Consider the following 19737-nt stretch of genomic DNA (forward strand, 5'->3'; position numbering starts at 1 on the left):
ATGCAACACAGTACAAATCCATGAATATTTTTAAATTAATATGTAAGGCTTTTTTTCTCTCAATTTTAGGTCTTTTTTTTTTATTTGGGATTTTAAATGGCACAGATAACACTCCACAGACCGGACATCAGCGTCTGGTGGTGACGTCGCCGACAGGGCGGGGCCAACATTCCAACGGCTGTCTACTTTTGTCTCTACGTGGAGGAGGCAGGACTGCAAACTGGACGCTGTCTGGAATTTCAGGCGCACCGACAGTGAGTACCAATTTCCTGGCAACTTCTACACCATCAGCTACTTACAGCTAGAGTCTGTCTCAGTAAGTTTTTACTAAAAGACCGTCTTTGTCTTTATCTGTCCTTTCCGTGACAGCCGTTATCCTCTGTGTAGATGGGTAGATTTGGGAGACTAGACAGGGATAGTTTCCTCCCTGTAAAACTTGCGTGTGTTTCGCTAGCCGGCTAGCTTTTAGCTACACCTTCACTGTAGCCTATTCATCCTCGCGACGCTGGGTAGGTCCTAGAAATACTGAAATAAACTACCCCGTTTAATTTGTTACTAGATGACTTTTACTAGATTTCGTGATATCAGTACACCACTGAGGAGGAAGCCTGCACTCATTTTTAAAATATTCCTGGTACACAAGCTAAATAAAATAACCCATACGTACACACACACACACACACACACACACACACTTATGGTCTTTACACAAGGTGAGGCTGAGTGTGATAAATCTTTTTTGCAGAAATGACAGACGTTTCATCTTATTGACACTTTTCATTATGTCGGCAAAATTCCACTCAATGTGTAACTTTTTGTTAAATAGATCTACCCCTCCCTTTCGGTGCCACAATTATTTGAAACATTTGCAAAGAGGATTTTCAGTCATTGGACTGATCCTCCAAAACACGTTTCATGTATATGATCTTTTCAAGTGGGTTTTAGAATATGTTTAATTTATTTAATTTAATTATGTTTAATTTAATATGTTTTTAAAGGTTAATGGATGTTTTAACACTGATATGAGACAGCCTGTTCAGTTACTCAGCGTTTTTTTTTTAATGCAAAACAGTGGTCTATGTAAAAGTTGTTTACTGCTCTGATTGATTTACCAGATTTTTCCTGTAGAGACATCTGGGGCCACAACACATGTACATCTGGGATCCCAATTGTGGATTACTTTAGGACAGTCTTGCACAACAAGACTTTACCACACAGTAGCCGAGAGACCCACATTTTAACTAGATAAATATTATGACTTGGTACAAGAAGCGTATTGGGAATACAGGCATACTAACAGTCCAGCATCACTGCTGCGATTCTCAACAGCATTGTTTGGTATTTTTTGTTGCCAATTATCACTTTAAGTCTTGTTTTACTTGTGCAGCAGCATACTTTGATAGAAATGGTGTAAAGGATGTTTAATTGTTAAAGGCAAAAGTATTAAATGAACATTCAGAACTCGTTGTTCAAGGTGCAAGCAGTGGGGGAAAAATGCTATTTGCATATCCTTTGATGGTAAAGAAAAGAAGCTGTAAATCATTTTAACTGCACCTGTCATTAGCCTGAGTGGTGTGGTCAAATTGCCCATGGATGTGTGCATGTGTGGTATGTGCACTATGCTTTACATAAGCTCAAATAAAATGTGAGTTTTCTTCATTCATGCTGCAGAACCACACCAGAGCTCCTACTGTTGGTGTTTTAAATGCAGACATGTCTGATGTTGTCTTGTAGAGACAAACCAGACTGTGAAGAGGGAGGAGGGAGGGTGCTTATGTTTTGTTTCCGCCCTTACTCACACCTGTGCCAGTGAACAGGTTGCCCCACTTTCTGCGCTGTCAGGATTTTTTTTAACAGGTGCCTGCACTTGTTTTTTTGTTTTGTTTTTTTTACACAGTGAAAGTGGTTGAGTTTGTTTACAGCTGTGCTTGGTTTACTTTTTAGGTTTTTCTTTTTTCGGCTTTATATTTTTTAACATATTAAAAAATTATGTTTGATGCACCTTTTTTAAAATTAATTTAAACTAGAAAGTACTCTCCGCCAAGCCTATGTAGAAATTTTTGAATAGAAAATGTTTAGTTTTGAATCTCAACCTGCATTAAGATACACAAAGTGATAGATAAATCCTGCGAGGAATGGGGCTCTGTACAAGGATAACTCATCCAAAAAAAGTATTGCATAAAGCAGTGGTTACCAAGTGGACAAGTTAGTGATTAGTTAAAGTTTTACACATTTTAAATTACCATATATTAAATGTCATTTTACAAACTTTACATAACACTTTAACTTAGAACACAAGGAAATAAAACATATTACAAGAATAAACAGAAACAGTACTTTAAAATTAAAGCTCTGTGCAGGAAATTCACTGTACTTCAAAATTAAGTGTGTTTTTTTTTTTTTTTTTTACGAAATTGACACCTTCACTAGTCACTTGCAGGCATACAAGAATGGACCAGTGACCTACTTTTGGACTTAGGTCCAGCAGTTAAACACTGGCACAGACAACATATTTGAGTGGGACGTAAAATCCATTAAACTGACTGCTCTTTTTACTCTACTTTTACTACTACAACAAAAAAAATAATAGTGTAATGAGTCATTAAGCTCCACAGAGACACTCTGTCCATGTTCGCTGTTTGGGAGGTCAGGGGTCAGCTACATAGCAACAACCTCAGAGCAGGGAGGTATACAGTGTCATGCTCATGCACACACGTCATGCTTTTGTGATGAAAAGGGTGGTATTTTACAGTAATTGTGCCATGTGCTGTCTGATTATTAAAGGATAATGCTTTACAGTGCTTTTGTTGCATAATGGCAAACCCTCTTAGGTGTGGATAATTACCTGAAGCTGTAACTGCCTCACCCAACTGATTCAGCAGCTCCTCAGTAACCTGTCTAATGACATTCTTTAGTGATGGTTACTAGGGGTTCTTGTTTTTACGCCTTTTACCTGCCTCATCTTTTACTACAGCTCCATCCTTTGGGGAAATGTAGTGTACTTTACAGAGCAAGCTGTTAAGATAGCTTCTCATGGTTAGGGATGCTTGTCAAGGAACCATTTCAATTGAATTTTTCCATGATGATTCACCATATACCCTAGATTTGTATGCTGTTATAACACCCCTGAACCCAGCCCAAAGTGATATGCTTGCAGCTGCGCATGATGTAAGAGTTGTGTAAACTCAACACACAATATTTGTTGTCGTCGCCTCCGCCTTACCTGTCAGTAGGGCTGTGCTTATCCACACAGCCTAAACAGGAACTAAAGGGCTGGTGTCACAGACTATTTGGTGTTTATGAGTCAGTTTGACTCACATCTGCGGGTGATTGTGACTGAGTAAAAATGTCCTGTGTTCTTTGCAGACTACGTTGGGTGTGCGCATATGAACTTGACCACACTTGGGAAGGGTGCCCAATCTATTTGTGTGCCTCACATTTCCCATGTAACTGTGTGGATGAAGCACAGGCAGGGCGGGGTGTGTCGGCTCTACACATTTAACTCAGCCATCTGGGAACAGCCCAGCGCTTTCAATTCAATGCAAGATCCATCAAAGGCGATCGTAAATGGCGTCAATGTGCTGTTTTTGACTCGACATTTAAAGCTGGTGCTTGAGAAGAAATACTTATGTGTGCATGTGATATCTAGTTTCAAAACAGGAGCAAGAGAACCGAGATAGCTCTTAAATAAGTGGAGAAATGTCTTAAAGACTGCAAAATAAATCCAGTTGCTCCTGTTTTGCTACTGCTATCTACCATGTGACCTGGGTGACTGAAAATCTAAACAGATGTGTGGAGATTACTTGCATTTGTTGTCCCTTTGTTGGGGATTGTTTTTGAATCCCTCATAATTTCAGTTCAAATTGCAAAATCTTGTAATTCAGGAAATCTATTCCCAAATGAAATAGATGAGTCAATGGCAGCGTCATTCTGATGTACCAAAACTCTTTCACTGCAGCTAAGCCCTGACATTTCAATAAAGTGTTTGAACTCTATCAGGAGTATTGATATGCCTTTAGGCAAATACAAGCCATTCCATTTAGGGAGCTTGCTGACTGCATTTAGCTGAAGAGCGCAGGAATTTTCTCTTCTCCGAAGCACACAGTCCAGCTGTCAAAGACAGCAACTGTCTTCGGAGCCTGACGCTCTGAACTCATTTTCTTCTGTTACCCAGGATTTATTGCCGTGGTTTGTGACGGCGGTTACAAACCCGCTATTCTTCTGGACTATCAGTGATACGTCTAACATTTGTCCGCTGCCATCTGTGCCCTTGCTCCATGTACTTAACCCCTCTTCTGTTTCCACTCTCCCTCTGTCGAGGGTGTGACAAGGGCTGGCAAAGGAGGGAATGTTTGTCGGCCTGGGGCTGACTTCAGCAGCCACATTTCACATCCTTTTGGAGAAAAGTTAAATATAGCAACACTGGCATCGTCATTTTCCTAATCGTTTAGTCAGGAGTTTTGGGCTTGCCCTGATTTCGTGCTTTAGAAGAAAAACACCCCGTTCTCTGTGATTCGTGGTGTCATATTTAAAAGTATCTCTGTTAGTGCTGGTGCCGATCAAAGCGAAAAATCTAGCCTTGTTATTGTTGTTACCTAAAACCTTTTCTTTTTTTTTCTTTTTTTTTTATTGTATTGGGTGTTTTGTTTGTCTGTTTTCTTTTTTTTATTGTAAATAAATAACCATGATTCCATCTGAATAATTTTGTTGGGAAGCTTTTGGATTTTGTCGGACAAAGTGTTATTTCATCATTTTGTTTTGTTTGTAGGGATAGTGTTATGAGAACTGAGTCACATCTCAGAGACCACATGGCTACTGTTGAATCATCTTTCATGAATACTATTAATAGTTTCATTCATGAAAGAGGATGCACGGTTACTGGCCTTTTGTTCATTGTTCGTCTGCTTGAATGTGGGCTTGTGAGGCTGCTGTGGTCACAGAGAGACTCGATGGGCTGAAACCTCTCAAAGAAATTCACTCATACCAGCTTAATTTACCTTTAACTAATTATTACTAAAAATCAGGCGGGGATCATAATTCATTTGACTATTTCCTAATATGGTTTCACACGTGTAGCACTGTGGAAACCAGAAATGGCCTTGCCCAGGAGTTCTGACTAATACGCTGTGAACATCAACAATCTGTGCTTTAAATCAGGAAATGGGAACACTTTTCTGTCTGGAAAAATCTGTGATCCTTAGTCCACCGCAGCAGTATAAACCTCATCTTTGTTTTCTGAACACTCGTGTTCAAGAGGAATGCCATCGTACCAGTTTAGAGAGCGAGGCAGCACGCCCTGCTCACCTCTGTGTAAGTGAGGCTCGATCTACCCAGACCTCATGCATTCCTCCGCCACTACAGAACGGGAAGGAGGGACTCTGAGGAATTCCTCATTTTCAGTGACTTTCACATGGCTGCTTTGCCTCAGAGGAGTTCGGGAACACTGTGTTTTTAGTGGAGCAAAATAACAGATTGAGTCTAGCTTGCTTTAGTCTTGTTCTATGACTTGAGTCTTTATACACATTTAACTGATTCTCTCTGCAGGCTGAGGATACTTTCTCTGCTAAAATGTAAAATATAACCCAAACAGCTTCATAATAAAACATTATCATCGGCTTTACATTCAGGAGGAGCAGCCCGCTTCATCGCTTCTCATTACAGCTAGCTAAGTTTGCACGAAAGATTATTTTAACACTAAAATTCAATTATTAAATTTGATTTGTTAAGCCATTAAAAGGGCTAAAAAAAAAGCAACAGATTCTGGTTAAAGTGGATTTTGAGGATGTGTTGCAGAAAGCAGAATGGGTGCATTAGTCTCAGCTTCTCCGGCAGTTTTTTTTTTTAACAGCGTGTGCTCATTGCTATACAATGGAACAGGAAATTACTCTGATTATGGGAGAGAGACATGCTTGGAAAAGGAAAAGAGTTAAAAAGAGAGAAACTAAAGAGAACATTAGATATGATCAGCCGGGGTGGAGATCAGCGGGAACAGTGAGCAGACGGATATAGGAGGTACTACATTAAGCTTTTTTAGACCTGACAGAAGATGGGGAGTGAATTTTGTTCTGTGCCTGGGGAGGAAAGGCCACTTCTCTGGCGGGGAGGAGGCAGAAACATTCGGAGCAGTCTGTGATCTGAGGAGCAGAACAGTGAGCGGTCTAGGTAGATTTCAGGGCCTGAAAGCAGGTTTATGGGAGGCTGATGAAGTTGGGGTTCTGTCCTGTCATTTTTAGACTCGGCTGATAACTCTGTGCTGTTTTCCTCTCCACAGTCCCACCTTTCTCTGACTGACCACCTCAGGTCAATCACAGAAACATGACTGGAAAGATAACAAAAGAGGAGACGGAGGAGATGAGAGAGATGTTTGGGAAAATTGGTGAGTAAAAGCGACGTTAACATGACAGTATTTCAGGGTTCTTGCGGATCCTTAGAAAGTCTTAAAAGGCATTGAATCTATCACTTTAAAAATAAGGCCTTAATCAGCATTAAAATGTCTGAAATCAGTTTCTCAGAAGTCTTAAAAATGCTTAGACATTGGAGATGGGACTTTTGTTAATCTTTTTTTACTGACATTGCTTTCAAAAAGCTCAAAATAATAGGTAACTTCAAAATAATAATAATTTTCCAAATGTATCTTGCATTAACATTACCAAAGAGTCATGTTTTATGTTACAATAAATATTTTAGAAATAAAAAACAATTCCCGCTAACCTAATTAATGTCAGTACATGTTTTTTCCCTTCAGTATTGGCTTCTGTAAAATTAGTCTTAAATTTGATTCCAAGTAGGCTTAAAAAGTCTTAAATCCCACTTGCTTTAAGCCATAGAAACCCCAGTATTTTTATTTCATTCATAATTCATTATTTTCATTATTGATATGTCAAAGGTGTTTTAGCCATAGATGTACCATATGTCCTGGTATCTAATAGTTCCTTTGCTTGTGTAGATCTGGACGGCGATGGATACATCTGTGATTTTGAACTCCACGAGCTCCTTAAAGACAGCGGCTATCCCAGACCTGGATACATGGTTCGAGAGATCATTCAGAAACTCGATCGCAACCAGGATGATAAGATAAGCTTCGATGAGTTTCTGTCGGTAAGTTAAAGGGAGCTTAGAACAGTTTGTACCATCAAGAAGTTTTCACCTTCTGTTCAGAGCTTTTTCTCACTCTGAGGCGGTCTTTGTTTCCTGTTCTGCCCTAAAAGCAACTCGCCCAGCTGGGTGGGGCTGCTACGCAAAGCAACTTTTAGCAGCTCCATGAACGATGAAGTTGAAAGGCCTCTCAAACCACACACACACACAACACACACACACACACACACACACACACACACACACACACACACACACACACACACACACACACACACACACACACACACACACACACACACACACACACACACACACACACAGAGGGAATGTGGAAGTGAGGTCAGCAAAGTGGTGTGAGTTCCAGTATTTTGTTTCAGCAGTGATGAGGGAGCAGTCATTTAGAGAGAGCAGTCATTCATAGAAGCAGCTTCTGGTACAGAAGTGCAGCAGGATTCAAGATCAGGAGTGTTGACCAAAATGTTCTGTAGCTGTGTTTGTTTCTTACGCCTCGGCGCCGGCGGTAGTAGAGGCCTGGAGTATTCTATTTTTGGGTTGTTTGTCTCTTTACATACAGTATGTGCGTTCCTTTCTTGTGAACGCGATATCTTAAGAACACCTTGGGGGAATTTCTTCAAATTTCGCACAGATGTCCACTTGTAGTCAACAATGGACTGATTAGAATTTAGTGGTCAGAGGTCAAAGGTCAAGGTCACTGTGACCTCATTTGTCATATTCTTGTGAATGTGATGGCACAAACATCCAATTGGACTTATGCTTCAGCTCAAAACTTTTTCCTTTCCCACCACTATATTCTCACAAGTGCCAGATGGGTACAACTACACATGTGCAACTCTCAAGAGAGATGATAAGGAAAAAAGATGTTTTCACTTATTTTTGACCACCTGCTTCATTAAGCACGAGTTGCTAGATTTACTAGCCTAGACATGGCATTTTACTTGCCCTGGGTATCTGAGCAATCCTTATTGTCGAGCCCTGACGTCACCTTATTTATGATTTATGGTACAAGGATCACCTGATTAATCAGTTGTTTTTGTGATAATGCAAAAGAGGGATTTGACTGTTGCAATGTCTTATGTTGTGTTCATGTATCGGCAGGAAAGGGGGACATCTGGGACTTTCCAGTTAGCTAAACAGCATTGTGCCATTGTGTTAGAGAGGTGTGTGCTCCTCACAAGGCTTTGATAAAACCCCCGTTTACAAAATATCCTTATGAATGATAACAACGCAGATTAAATGCATGTGGAAATGAATATGAATATCCGCCTAACTGCCCATGGGTGTGAATGTGAAACTAAAGGAATAGCTTTTTGCTCATTTGTAGAATTAAATGGAAATTGTCTTATCATCTATGACTGTCATGTTGTGTTACCTGTTTTGCTTCAAGTGGTCAAAACATTCAAGCTTGTGCACTATGACCTGCTGCATATTTGTGGTAAAGAGTGCTGTGTTTACAGTCGAGCTGAATAGCTCTTTGTGGTCACACCACAGCCTTTGGGGCTGAGGTCACTGATGAAGCAGCAGCGATAACTTCACATTCAGGAAGTATCGCACATACTATCACTATCAGAGAATACTTTCTGTCAGAGCTGCTTAGGACTCAAAGCACAGACCTCTCTATTATTTGATGTTGGGACAAGCCTGAGAGTGGTGTTAGTGTGGAGGATGATAACAGCCGTAGCCCTGGCGGTTTACTGTCACTGTTGATAATGACATACTGGCACTCACACACTCAACACTGTAATATTTAAATGTGTAGTGAACACATCAGTCACTTTTATGAACACATCAACCTGACTCTTTTGGATCTTTCATATTAAATGAACACTGCATAACTCAAATATGAGCCTCAGTGTTCGACTTATCTTCTAAGCCAGGAGCTCCACAGAACAACAAGAGATGCAGTCACAAGAGGAAGATTGAGGCCTGCACACATAAGTATGGCTGCAACCGAAGAGTCAAAACTTTTAAAAATAAATGACAAATCATGAGCGATTTGTGGTAGCAAAAATGTGAAGGGTTTTACAAGTCCAATCACCAGAATCATAGTTTAATAACACAACATGTGATTGACCTGGTTGTGATTGACCTATGCTTTCAGTGGACACTTGATTACATTCATCTGTACAGTCTAATGCAATTTTATACAGATGTTTTGCCATTAAGTCCATTTTTTCTGATTTCTGTAATGTTTTAAGGTTGTGGGGATTTTTTTTGTTGACACTGCCATTAAGGTGTTTTTTTGTTTTTTTAAATTATATGTTTTAGCATTGAGGTCATAGTTAATGGTGGTGTTGGAACTGCATTATATATAGATGTATTTTTAGTTGTGACCCCTTCTGGTATATAAATAGGGAGGACGAAAAAGTAGAAACTGCTCCTAAAATAATGACCAGTGCGACACCACCAAACGAACTGAACTGAATTACATCAGATTGGAGAGGTGTACTTAATAAAGTGGCAACTGAGTTTATGTGTCAGAAAATGATTTAGTTAGTCCTGTAAAACATTTGGTGATCTTTTCCTTGTTAAAACTGATGTGACGCTGAAACAACAGAAATGCTGTAATTGAAAAGTCTGAACAACAGAAGACGATTTTGCCAGTGATTATGGGCCAATTGGTCAACCTCTACAACGCAATCTATTATCCACAAATCAAAATACACACAAACACGTCTTAATAATCCATAAATTTCAGCCTAAAACAATAACGCAGAGTTTCTGAGGCATAGTGGCAGTTGGTGTCTGAGTTTTCTTTTATCTCATTTTAGATCATCCACGAGCTGAAGAACAGTGAAGTAGCAAAAACTTTCCGCAAGGCCATCAACAGAAAAGAAGGCATCCTGGCTATTGGAGGGACATCGGAGCTGTCAAGTGAAGGCACACAACACTCATACTCTGGTAGGACACCTGTCCATCGTCCCCTTCGTCTCTCCTGTTACCACTCATGTTTGTCATAAACTGCTCACTTTCTATGCACTTCAGCAGCAGATGCTCCATTTACCAAAAAAGAAACCCATAATGGACAATATGACCCACTGAAATGACTCATAATGAGCAGCACTGCCACATTATATTGTTGGTGTTATGGCTTTTAACCGATACCTGTGTGTGTTTTGTTTCTTACAGAGGAGGAGCGATTTGCCTTTGTGAACTGGATCAACACTGCTCTGGAAAAAGACCGTGACTGCAAACACGTCCTGCCCATGGATCCCAACACAGAGTCTCTCTTCACATCTGTCAAAGACGGTATCGTACTCTGGTGAGTTTTTCTGTTTTCACCTCAAGCCAGCAACACAACTCCCTCCTCCCTCACCCCGATAATTAAATGTCAGATACCTGCATCTCACTGCACTTAATGTTGTGATCACATGCTGACTGAAGAAAAGACAAATGTGAGGCTGTACTGGGATATCAGTCAACTCTAACAACTTCTTGCTTTGCTTTGCCAAGAAGATAGTGATACTACTAAAAATACTACTACTTTGATTAAAAAGCTCTGCAGTTGTATATCACTTGAAACAAAAAGTTTAGTTTTTAAAAAAAAGTAAAATTAAGAAAAAAAAATCAGGGTGTCTGCAGGTCATCTTCAAAATCCAAAAAATGAATTAAAATTGAAAATGTTAATAATTTTAGTCTTTAAAAGTCATTAAATAGTATCATATTTAAATTTGTGAGGTCTCAATTGCCGCAGAAAGTTTTATCTAATTTAATCAATTCATCTTTTAATTACTTTTTGTCAAAACGAGTCAAGCTTAAACTATTAGTCTTTTCACTTTATACTTGCACTCACCTGTTGGCAAAATGTAGATTGATCTAACTCACTCTAATAACCACATTCTCTACATAAAAAAATCTACCTCTGCACAGGACCACATATATAATACTCACCATGATATATAACTTTAATGCTTGAATAAGAACAAGAGGGTTTGTCCTGTCTTAAATTTGGTTAAAAATGATCTTGAAAAGGTCTTAAAAAGCATTAAATTGAAGTTTTTGATACCTGTAGACACCCTTAAAATGAAAGTAACTCAATCAAATTTGCAAACACTGCTGTATTTTGAACAAAGTGCAGATTTTTAGCTGCCAAACACTGTTAGAGTTTTGATTAATATAAGAGAAACTGCAGAGCTGCAAAGTTGCTGCTTGGCCATTAGGACGAATTTTGGACACCAAGTTGCTTAATGCCACTTTTTGAAAGAATGCATCTTTTGCAAGCAATTAACATTTTTTTTTTTTTTTACAAGGAAACTGCATCAAATGTCTGATGAAATTTCACATCTGGTTTTGTACACAGCAAAATGATTAACCTGTCAGTGCCAGACACTATCGATGAGAGGGTCATAAATACGACGAAGCTGACAACGTTTACGATGCAGGTCAGGTGAATTTACTGTCAGGGCTGCTCTTTCTCTTGCTTATTATTGGGGTTTTCCAACAACTGATGTGTTTGTACCTTGCAGGAGAATCTGAACTTGGCCCTTAACTCAGCTTCTGCTATTGGCTGCCATGTGGTGAACATCGGTGCTTTAGACTTAAAAGAGGGAAAGCCCCATCTGGTGCTTGGTCTGCTGTGGCAGATCATCAAGATCGGTCTTTTTGCTGACATTGAGCTCAGCAGAAATGAAGGTACTGGGCATAGTTGATTGGACCATTACATAACATGCATTAAGCTTGGTCTATTGTCAAGTATCCTAACTGATGATTAACACCCCGCCACAGCACTGGCAGCATTGCTGAGAGACGGGGAAACCCTGGAGGACCTGATGAAGCTGTCTCCAGAAGAACTGCTGTTGCGCTGGGCAAACTTTCATCTGGAAAATGCTGGCTGGCAGAAGATCAACAACTTTAGCGGTGACATCAAGGTGGGCCCACTCACTGACATTAAACCCAGCAGGTGGATATAAAGTCTAGCAGTAAAGAGAAACCACTAAAACATTTTAGAGATATAGTAAGGATCAAAAGTTTCGGTTCTAAGGTTCTTTGGGTATGTGATGTTTGTACCCCTTTCATTTTCCATGTTCTTCTGTAGCTACTAAGTCCACCAACACTGTTATCTATCAGCACACTAGGCCAGGCACTGTTTGTGTTTGCACAACTGCTTCCACCGCTCCTAAAATGGAACTGAACATTTTGTGTCCCTTTCTGGGGAACACTGGCAAATGTGTATGTAAGCACTGGACATATTATGTGCACATTTTGGGTTTAAAGTGGTAAAAAGTGGATTGGGGGTTTATTGTTTGCAACATGGCAGTTACTAAGGATCTTCAGATAAAAGTGAAAGTATGTCAGATGCACAGTATTTGTTGGTTGTGAAATGACATTACACTGTTGGGCGGTGCCGTGCCACGTTGAAAAACAACCAAGCAGGTATATGACAAGCTACTGCACCTGTCTGATTATTATGTTTTTGGGTTGTCTGCCCATCTTGTTCTCATGATTGCGAAATCTCAAGAACACCTTGAAGGAAAAAAATCAACTTGGAACTCCACAATGACCTCAGATTTTGGTGGTTAGAGGTGGTGCACAGTGAAAGCTGCTCAAAAGCAATAACAAGTTTATCGATACTCTATATAGTACAGTTACTATAATGAGACAAAAAGTAAAACTATGTTACAGGGTGGATTTTTATTTGTAGAAATCTAATTGTCTTTCTTTGTATTATTTTTCCAGGACTCAAGGGCCTATTTCCATCTCCTCAATCAAATCTCCCCAAAAGGCACAGAGGAAGATCAGCCACGCATAGACATTAGCATGGCAGGCTTCAATGTAAGCAGTCTAACAGTCAGCACTCACAGCTGAGTGTCTTCAGTACATGGTAACAGCTGTACTGTGTCTCTGATCGGAGCATGTGTCTGTGTGTTCAGGAGAAAGACGACTTGAAGAGGGCAGAGGCCATGCTGCAGCAGGCCGACAGGCTCGACTGTCGACAGTTTGTCACCCCAGCTGATGTCGTCAGCGGAAACCCAAAACTCAACCTTGCCTTTGTGGCTAATTTGTTCAACAAATATCCAGGACTGACCAAACCTGAGAATGAGGACATAGACTGGGGACTTCTTGAAGGTGAGGACGCGCAGAGATTGAATTCTTAACTTCTACTATTAGAGATTTTTAGTTTGTAGCAATAGTCGTAGCCAGAACACAATATCTCAAGAACGCCTTGAGGGAATTTCTTCAAATTTAGCACAAACATCCACTTGGACTTAAAGATCAACTGATGGATTTTGGTGGTCATAGGTCAAAGGTCAAGATCACTGTGACCTCATCTGTCTCATTCTTATGAACACAATATCTCAATAAGATGATAGAATTTCTGCAAATTTGACACAAACTTGGATTCAACAATGAACTGATAAGAATTTGATGGTCAAAGGTCAAGGTCATAGTGACCTTACATCCATGTCATTCTTGTGAATGCAATATCTGTAGAAGGCCTTGAGCGAGTTTCCACAAGTTCTGCAAGATCAAATGTCAAGGTCATTGTGACCTCATAAAAACAGATTTTTGACCACAACTCAACAATAAATTATCTACTAAAATTTCACACAAATGTGTAATAAGATGAAGTAATGACACTTTTTATATTGAAAAGGTCAGAGGTCATCTACACAGTGTCATAATGATTAGCAAAAAACCCTTTTCTGGCCATTACTCAATATCATATCTCAGGAAAAGAGAGGAAGACATACAACTGTGTGGCGATAATTCTAGTTTTCACAAATTTCCCAGTATCCAGGACCGCAACCATCGTGCAGGAGAATGTACTGTGAAAAAAATAAGGTTTAAATACCCAAATGACAGCCAGAAAGATTAACGCTACAGCCTCAGAAGAACGAGCTCTGAACAAACAGTTGCTTTTTGTTAGCTAACTAACTGGCCTACAGGCAACTCATTTCATTTTTAACAGTGTGACAACAAGCCTCTCCTAACTTTGGCTCCTATTGGATACAGTATTTAGTATGCAGAACATACTGTATATTTTTTAACAGTCAGTGATAGTTGGTTAGATACCAGATATTTGTCTTGTATAGGTAACAGAGTGGCAGAAGTTCTGATGACATGAACAAGCTACATGTTTAGAACTATGCTAACTATTTATGAAACCTCTAGCTGCGCAACCTGAAAGCCAGCTAAATCCCATGATTCTTTGCCGTCTAGGTGAGACGCGGGAAGAGAGGACATTCAGAAACTGGATGAACTCTCTGGGAGTGAACCCACATGTCAATCATCTGTATGGGTACGTATCACAAACAAGATAAGTAGGACACAGTTTATCTCACTCTCATGTACACTTACATCTAAAAAGATTTCATAACTTATTAAATGTTACTGATTATCAAACACAATCTTGTCTTGCAGAGACCTACAGGATGCCATGGTTATCCTTCAACTCTATGAGAAGATTAAAGTGTATGTTGACTGGAGCAACAAGGTCAACAAGCCGCCTTACCCCAAGCATGGATCTATGATGAAAAAGGTAAATCCTTTAAATCTATGTTATGCAAAAAATAAATAAATAAACTGTTTTGACTCTCTTTTGACAACTGTTTTATTTGTGCCTCTAGCTGGAGAATTGTAACTATGCATTGGAACTGGGGAAAAACGACGCAAAGTTCTCCCTTGTTGGCATCGGCGGGGAGGACCTGTACAATGGCACATCTACCCTGACTTTGGCACTGGTGTGGCAGCTGATGAGAAAGTAAAACACAGCTTCATTATGATCACTCAAGAAAACATCTTATTTTGGTCCTTAAGAGTAAAAAACTCAAATACCCTGGTAGGGCTGGGTATTGATACTCAATAACTTTAAGGTATTGATCTGAATAACCCAGTACCAAGTAATATCGAAACTTCTGCATACCTGCATTTAATCCTATTAACGCTAGGGATCTGATTCTGTTGAGTCTTGACTCTCTGCCAAATCAGTAAACTTTCTCTTGCCATTTCCATAGTCGCTATCCTCCAAGCAAGTCTTCCTAGTTCGTAAAAGCTAATACAGCAGCAGCAGCAAGCATCCAAAATTGAGCCTTTTAAAAAGTCCCGAAACAACTCAACTCTGTCGTTAAACTTGTTAATAACCGTTAGGTAACATAGGGCTTTAATACATACAAAATCCCTCTGTCTTTGGACCCTTACTAGGGGCTGGTCCAAGGCAAGCCTGAGCCAGTCCTAACTGTACGCTACTCTTAAATGTAAAGATGATGTCAGCCCCTTGGATTGAAACTTAAAGATGGCTCCAGCCTGATAGCTGAAGGCTCTGGCGCCTCTTTCTACTATTGGAGACTCTAGAAACCAAAAGTAACCTTAAATTCTCGGAATGCAGTTTTCTGGTGAATATAGTGTTATGACCTATCTCAGATATGACAGAGCTTCACCATTTAGAGGTTTGTAAGTGAGGAGAAGGATTTTAAATTCAATTCTGGATTTTACAGTGAGCCAATGTGGAGAAGCTAAAACAGGACAAATATGACTTGTTTTCTCTGTTGCTGTTAGAACAAATGCTGCAACAATCTAGATCAGTTGGAGAGTCTTTAGAGACTTGTTGAAGCAAAATGATAATAAGGAATTAATTATCCAGCCTAGAAGTAACAAAGGATTGTACCATTTTTTCTGTTTTTATTACAAAATGGGATATGCCTTATTTTTGCTACATTAGTAAAAGAAGGCACTGATGCCAACAGTTAGCCCTGTCATTGGCAGTTCAGCTTGCTAAGATGCCACCAAAGCATTCAAAAGTGTGGCTATACTACAGTAGTTGGTCTGGAACCAGTAGATTCCAGATTAGTAGATTACTAGCAAGGAATTACTGAGATTTTGGGGTGTTAAACAAACAAATCAAGAGGATATTTGGGTACATGACCATGGACTGATCTTTGAATTAAAATAGTTGGATCCAAATAAGTATTTGTGTTTCAGTCAGTATCTGTGTGTGGCATTTCGAAACAATCACTATTGTCTCCATTGTCAGATTCATTGTGTTAACTCTGTATATTTACTGTAAACAGTTTTTAGGCAGTGGGATGTTGGTGACCTCTATTTCATGCCAGTGGTGTTGTTAATGTGTATGTTCCACCAGATTGAGACCACATTGCCATAAACTCAGTTGCCAGGATGTGTGTTGACATATTTAGTATTTCCACATACTTGTGTTTTGTTTGGGTTGTCTAAAAATCACAATACAGAAGGACCCCATGGTTCTGATACAAAACCAAAATGATTTATCATTCAAGTTTCTGCCCTGATGTTTTATCCCAAGTCTAAAATCGTTAAACTGCACTGTTCAGTTCATATCTAGAAGAAACATTACGCGTCTTATATCTTTCAGATATACATTGAATGTGCTGGAGGAACTGGGTGATGGAGAGAAAGCGAATGATGACTTGATCATAAAGTGGGTGAACAAAACGTTGGCGGAAGCTGGAAAATCAACCAAGATTTCAAGCTTTAAGGTAAACCTGTTTTTCTCTTTCTTTTAGTACAATTCTGTGACAATAACTGTATGAGCAGAGTGCTTTCAGTTATTGTAATATGGACCTTTGACACAAGAGTTTAAGAGTTACCAAATAATCTAAGCTCCTGAATTTTCAACTGCATCTCACAATTTCAAAGTGAGAAACATAAGCATCTTTTAAATATTTGCTGCATCAAATGCTATGAACTAAATCGGGGAGTCTAAAGGAATACTGCACCCACAAAATGAACATATGTTTTTCAAATACTCAACGCCTGTTTCTTGAATTTTTTAAGAAAACTTTCCTGGCATGCCTCCAGTGTGAACAGAGAATTCAAAAGAGGCGAACATTCTTGATGAAATGATGTAAACAGGGACCACACTAAAAAAAACAGCAAAACTATACCGAAACATCTTGTGCAGTATAATCAAAGTCCGCTCAGTACTTCCCAAACACATGCAAAACATGACAGTGCAAAACAGTCTCATGAACAGCAAAGTAGTGTACCTGGAAACACATGTGAATTTGAACTCAGCTCAAGGAGAGTTGATACAAACGTGTGTGCCCAGACACAGTTCTTCATGCACTATTCATAAGCAGAAGTGTTGTTAAATTGTAAGTTTTAGATAAAATGCGTGTTTGGGAAGTACTGAGTATACAACTGGATAAATGAGACATGGATTATACCGTGTGAGTTGTGTGAGAATTTGTAAAATGACTTTTTGATATAGTTTTGTTGTTTAATGCAGACCTGATTTTCTATACATGAAGAATGTTTGCCTTTTTTGGATTCTTTGTTCACCATGGGGGTATGCAAGAAAAAAAAACGTTTTCTTAACAAATTCAAGGTAATGCAGTGAGTGATATACAAATGGTCATTTTGCAGGTGACATATTTTTTTAAATATAATTTCTATAAAGATAGTGTGATAAAAACCTGTCAGTCAGGTAAGCTTCTGTGGTATCGTCTTAGTCTGTGTGTTGTGTGGCCATCAGGACAAAGAGATCAGCAGCAGTGCTGCAGTACTGGATCTGATAGACGCCATCCAGCCCGGAAGCATCAATCATGATTTGGTCAAAACCGGCACTCTCTCTGAAGACGACAAGCTGGAGAACGCCAAGTAAGATTTTCTTCGACAGACGGAAAGAGAAGCAACCTTTTGCCATTATTTTGATAACTGTGTGAACCGTTTTTATATGAGTTGACCCCTTTGTCCTTAGATACGCCGTCTCTATGGCGAGGAAGATCGGCGCCCGCGTCTACGCTCTCCCAGAAGACCTTGTGGAGGTCAAGCCCAAAATGGTGATGACAGTTTTTGCCTGCTTGATGGGTCGGGGGATGAAGAGAGTCTAATAGACTGGCTGGGATCATTGTGACACTAAAACACACAAGCCATTAAGACTTTGAAGAGCTCCCCAAACTGAAGAAGGACTTTTTTTTTTTTTTTTGTATGAGAATAACATGCTGTCAAAATCAGAAATTCGCATGCATCCCTGCCCTTTTTTGAGGTGTTTACTGAAGAATGTGTTCTTATTGAAGGCGAATCAACAACACTAAAATTTCTAAAGAGATGGGTCTCGTGTTACAGAGGACAACTTGTTACTTTTGATATTCAGAACTCTTGATTAATGTACAAGAATGCTATCTTTTAAAGTGAGCATTCATATTTCCAGCTGCAAGGTTGTTTACATATTTTTTACTCGGACTGATAAAGTAAATTATATCCTTGACTAAGCAACACATTCCTGAATACCACGCTTATAAATAAATGCTTGACAAGGCAAAGAAAAGAATAAAAGTTTGAGGATGTTCAGGTGGAGCACATTCAAAAACCACCCAAACATTTCCTCTCACTTAATGAAGTACAAGCATGTCTTAATAACTGGCACCATAAACTTCCACATATCTGTATACAGAAGCCATACGGTCAAATTGTAGTCGTGACCCCTGGCGTGCTGTCTGTATTCTCGTTCTCGTCATATGTTCGTTTCTTGGGATTATACTCGAGGTAAATGCTGTTATTTTGGGGCGTCTAGTCTGTGTTGTCTTGGACTTCTGTGTTTTTGGTCTGTTACGTCGGATAAGGAGTAGGTGGACTGGACTCTACTGGCTTCTGCTGTGCCTTCTACTTGTCTTAAAGACGACTTGTACTCACGCTTTCAGGTTTCCCCCTTTTTTTTCCTTTTGTATTCAACATTACCAAATATAAACCATAACTTCATTCCAGGTAGTTTTATGATATTCTATGACAATGGCCAAATTGTATTTGGTCTCATGTTCATGTCTACTCCAATTGCTTTACATGTAACAATAAATATGAATTTGAAAACTGCTCATGAGTTTTATCTTATTTTTTTTCAAGCTGTTATGTAGAAATAGAGGTGTGCAAAAATGACTGTGCTAATCAGTCGTTATTCTGACTGAACAGTAATGGTGATCCAAATGTGTTTCACAGTACAAGTTCCTTTGACTTGACACATTTTCATGTTTTGAGTCATTGAAGGTTGGATACGTTTTTGCAAAATTTGGTGTCACTTTCTCATGGATGTATTATAGGAAGTCTGGATACAGACATGGAGGCGGGGCGCGTTCATTCTAACAGATGCTCATTGACGCTTGAAGCAAAAACAGCTCTTTTTTCTGGTTGTAGAATCTGTGTAAAATACCCAGCTCTATTGGCCTATGAGGCATGCGCACTAGAGACTTGGGCAGCCGAGTGTGGCCGAGTGTGCCCAAGCAGGTAACTTACAGCGGCGGAGCGACTGACTTTTGGTTTAATGCCTTGCTAGTTTGGATGGTGGTCTAAAAAAATTAATCTTGCGGCTCTTTTAGACTTCCCAAATGTTATCAAACTGGATGGCTTCAATCTAGACAGTGAGATTTGTTTTCAGTGGGCAGTGGATGAAGATGGTGTAATTCCACTTTTGGCCACTAAGTAAAATTTGCATCAGAGCCTGGCGCACTTCCTAGGGGCTTGCAGATTCTCCATGACACTCCTTCAATGTGTCATGTATAAGTTCACATTATTAAAGTTATATCTCAGGAACGCCTAGAGGGAATTTATTCAAATTTAGTCCAAATGACCACTTGGACTCAGTGATGAACTGATTACATTTTGTTGGTCACTGATCAAAGGTCAAGGTCACTGTGACCTTTTTATCCATCT

At 39.5% G+C, this 19737-nt stretch overlaps 1 protein-coding gene across 2 annotated transcripts; it reads left to right on the plus strand.

Moving 5' to 3' along the window:
* Positions 1-110: 110 nt before the first annotated feature.
* On the plus strand, positions 111-18903 carry pls3 (plastin 3 (T isoform)). 2 transcript variants are annotated; one of them, XM_042499037.2, is made up of 16 exons: positions 111-254; positions 6272-6376; positions 6947-7098; positions 9888-10017; positions 10246-10378; positions 11417-11498; positions 11583-11748; positions 11842-11984; positions 12793-12888; positions 12987-13182; positions 14278-14356; positions 14479-14596; positions 14685-14818; positions 16445-16568; positions 17567-17691; positions 17792-18903. In XM_042499037.2, the coding sequence occupies exons 2-16, from the start codon at positions 6316-6318 to the stop codon at positions 17922-17924; spliced, it is 1872 nt and encodes a 623-aa protein (XP_042354971.1). In that variant the 5' UTR covers positions 111-254; positions 6272-6315; the 3' UTR covers positions 17925-18903. The 2 variants fall into 2 exon arrangements, with proteins under 2 accessions (XP_042354971.1, XP_042354973.1); XM_042499039.2 differs by having other exon boundaries at positions 193-316.
* The last annotated feature ends 834 nt before the right edge of the window (positions 18904-19737 follow it).

The sequence above is a fragment of the Plectropomus leopardus genome, chromosome 15, assembly GCF_026936395.1.
Source record: "Plectropomus leopardus strain MGB_pleo_1.0 chromosome 15, ASM2693639v1, whole genome shotgun sequence".
Classification (NCBI taxonomy): domain Eukaryota; kingdom Metazoa; phylum Chordata; class Actinopteri; order Perciformes; family Serranidae; genus Plectropomus; species Plectropomus leopardus.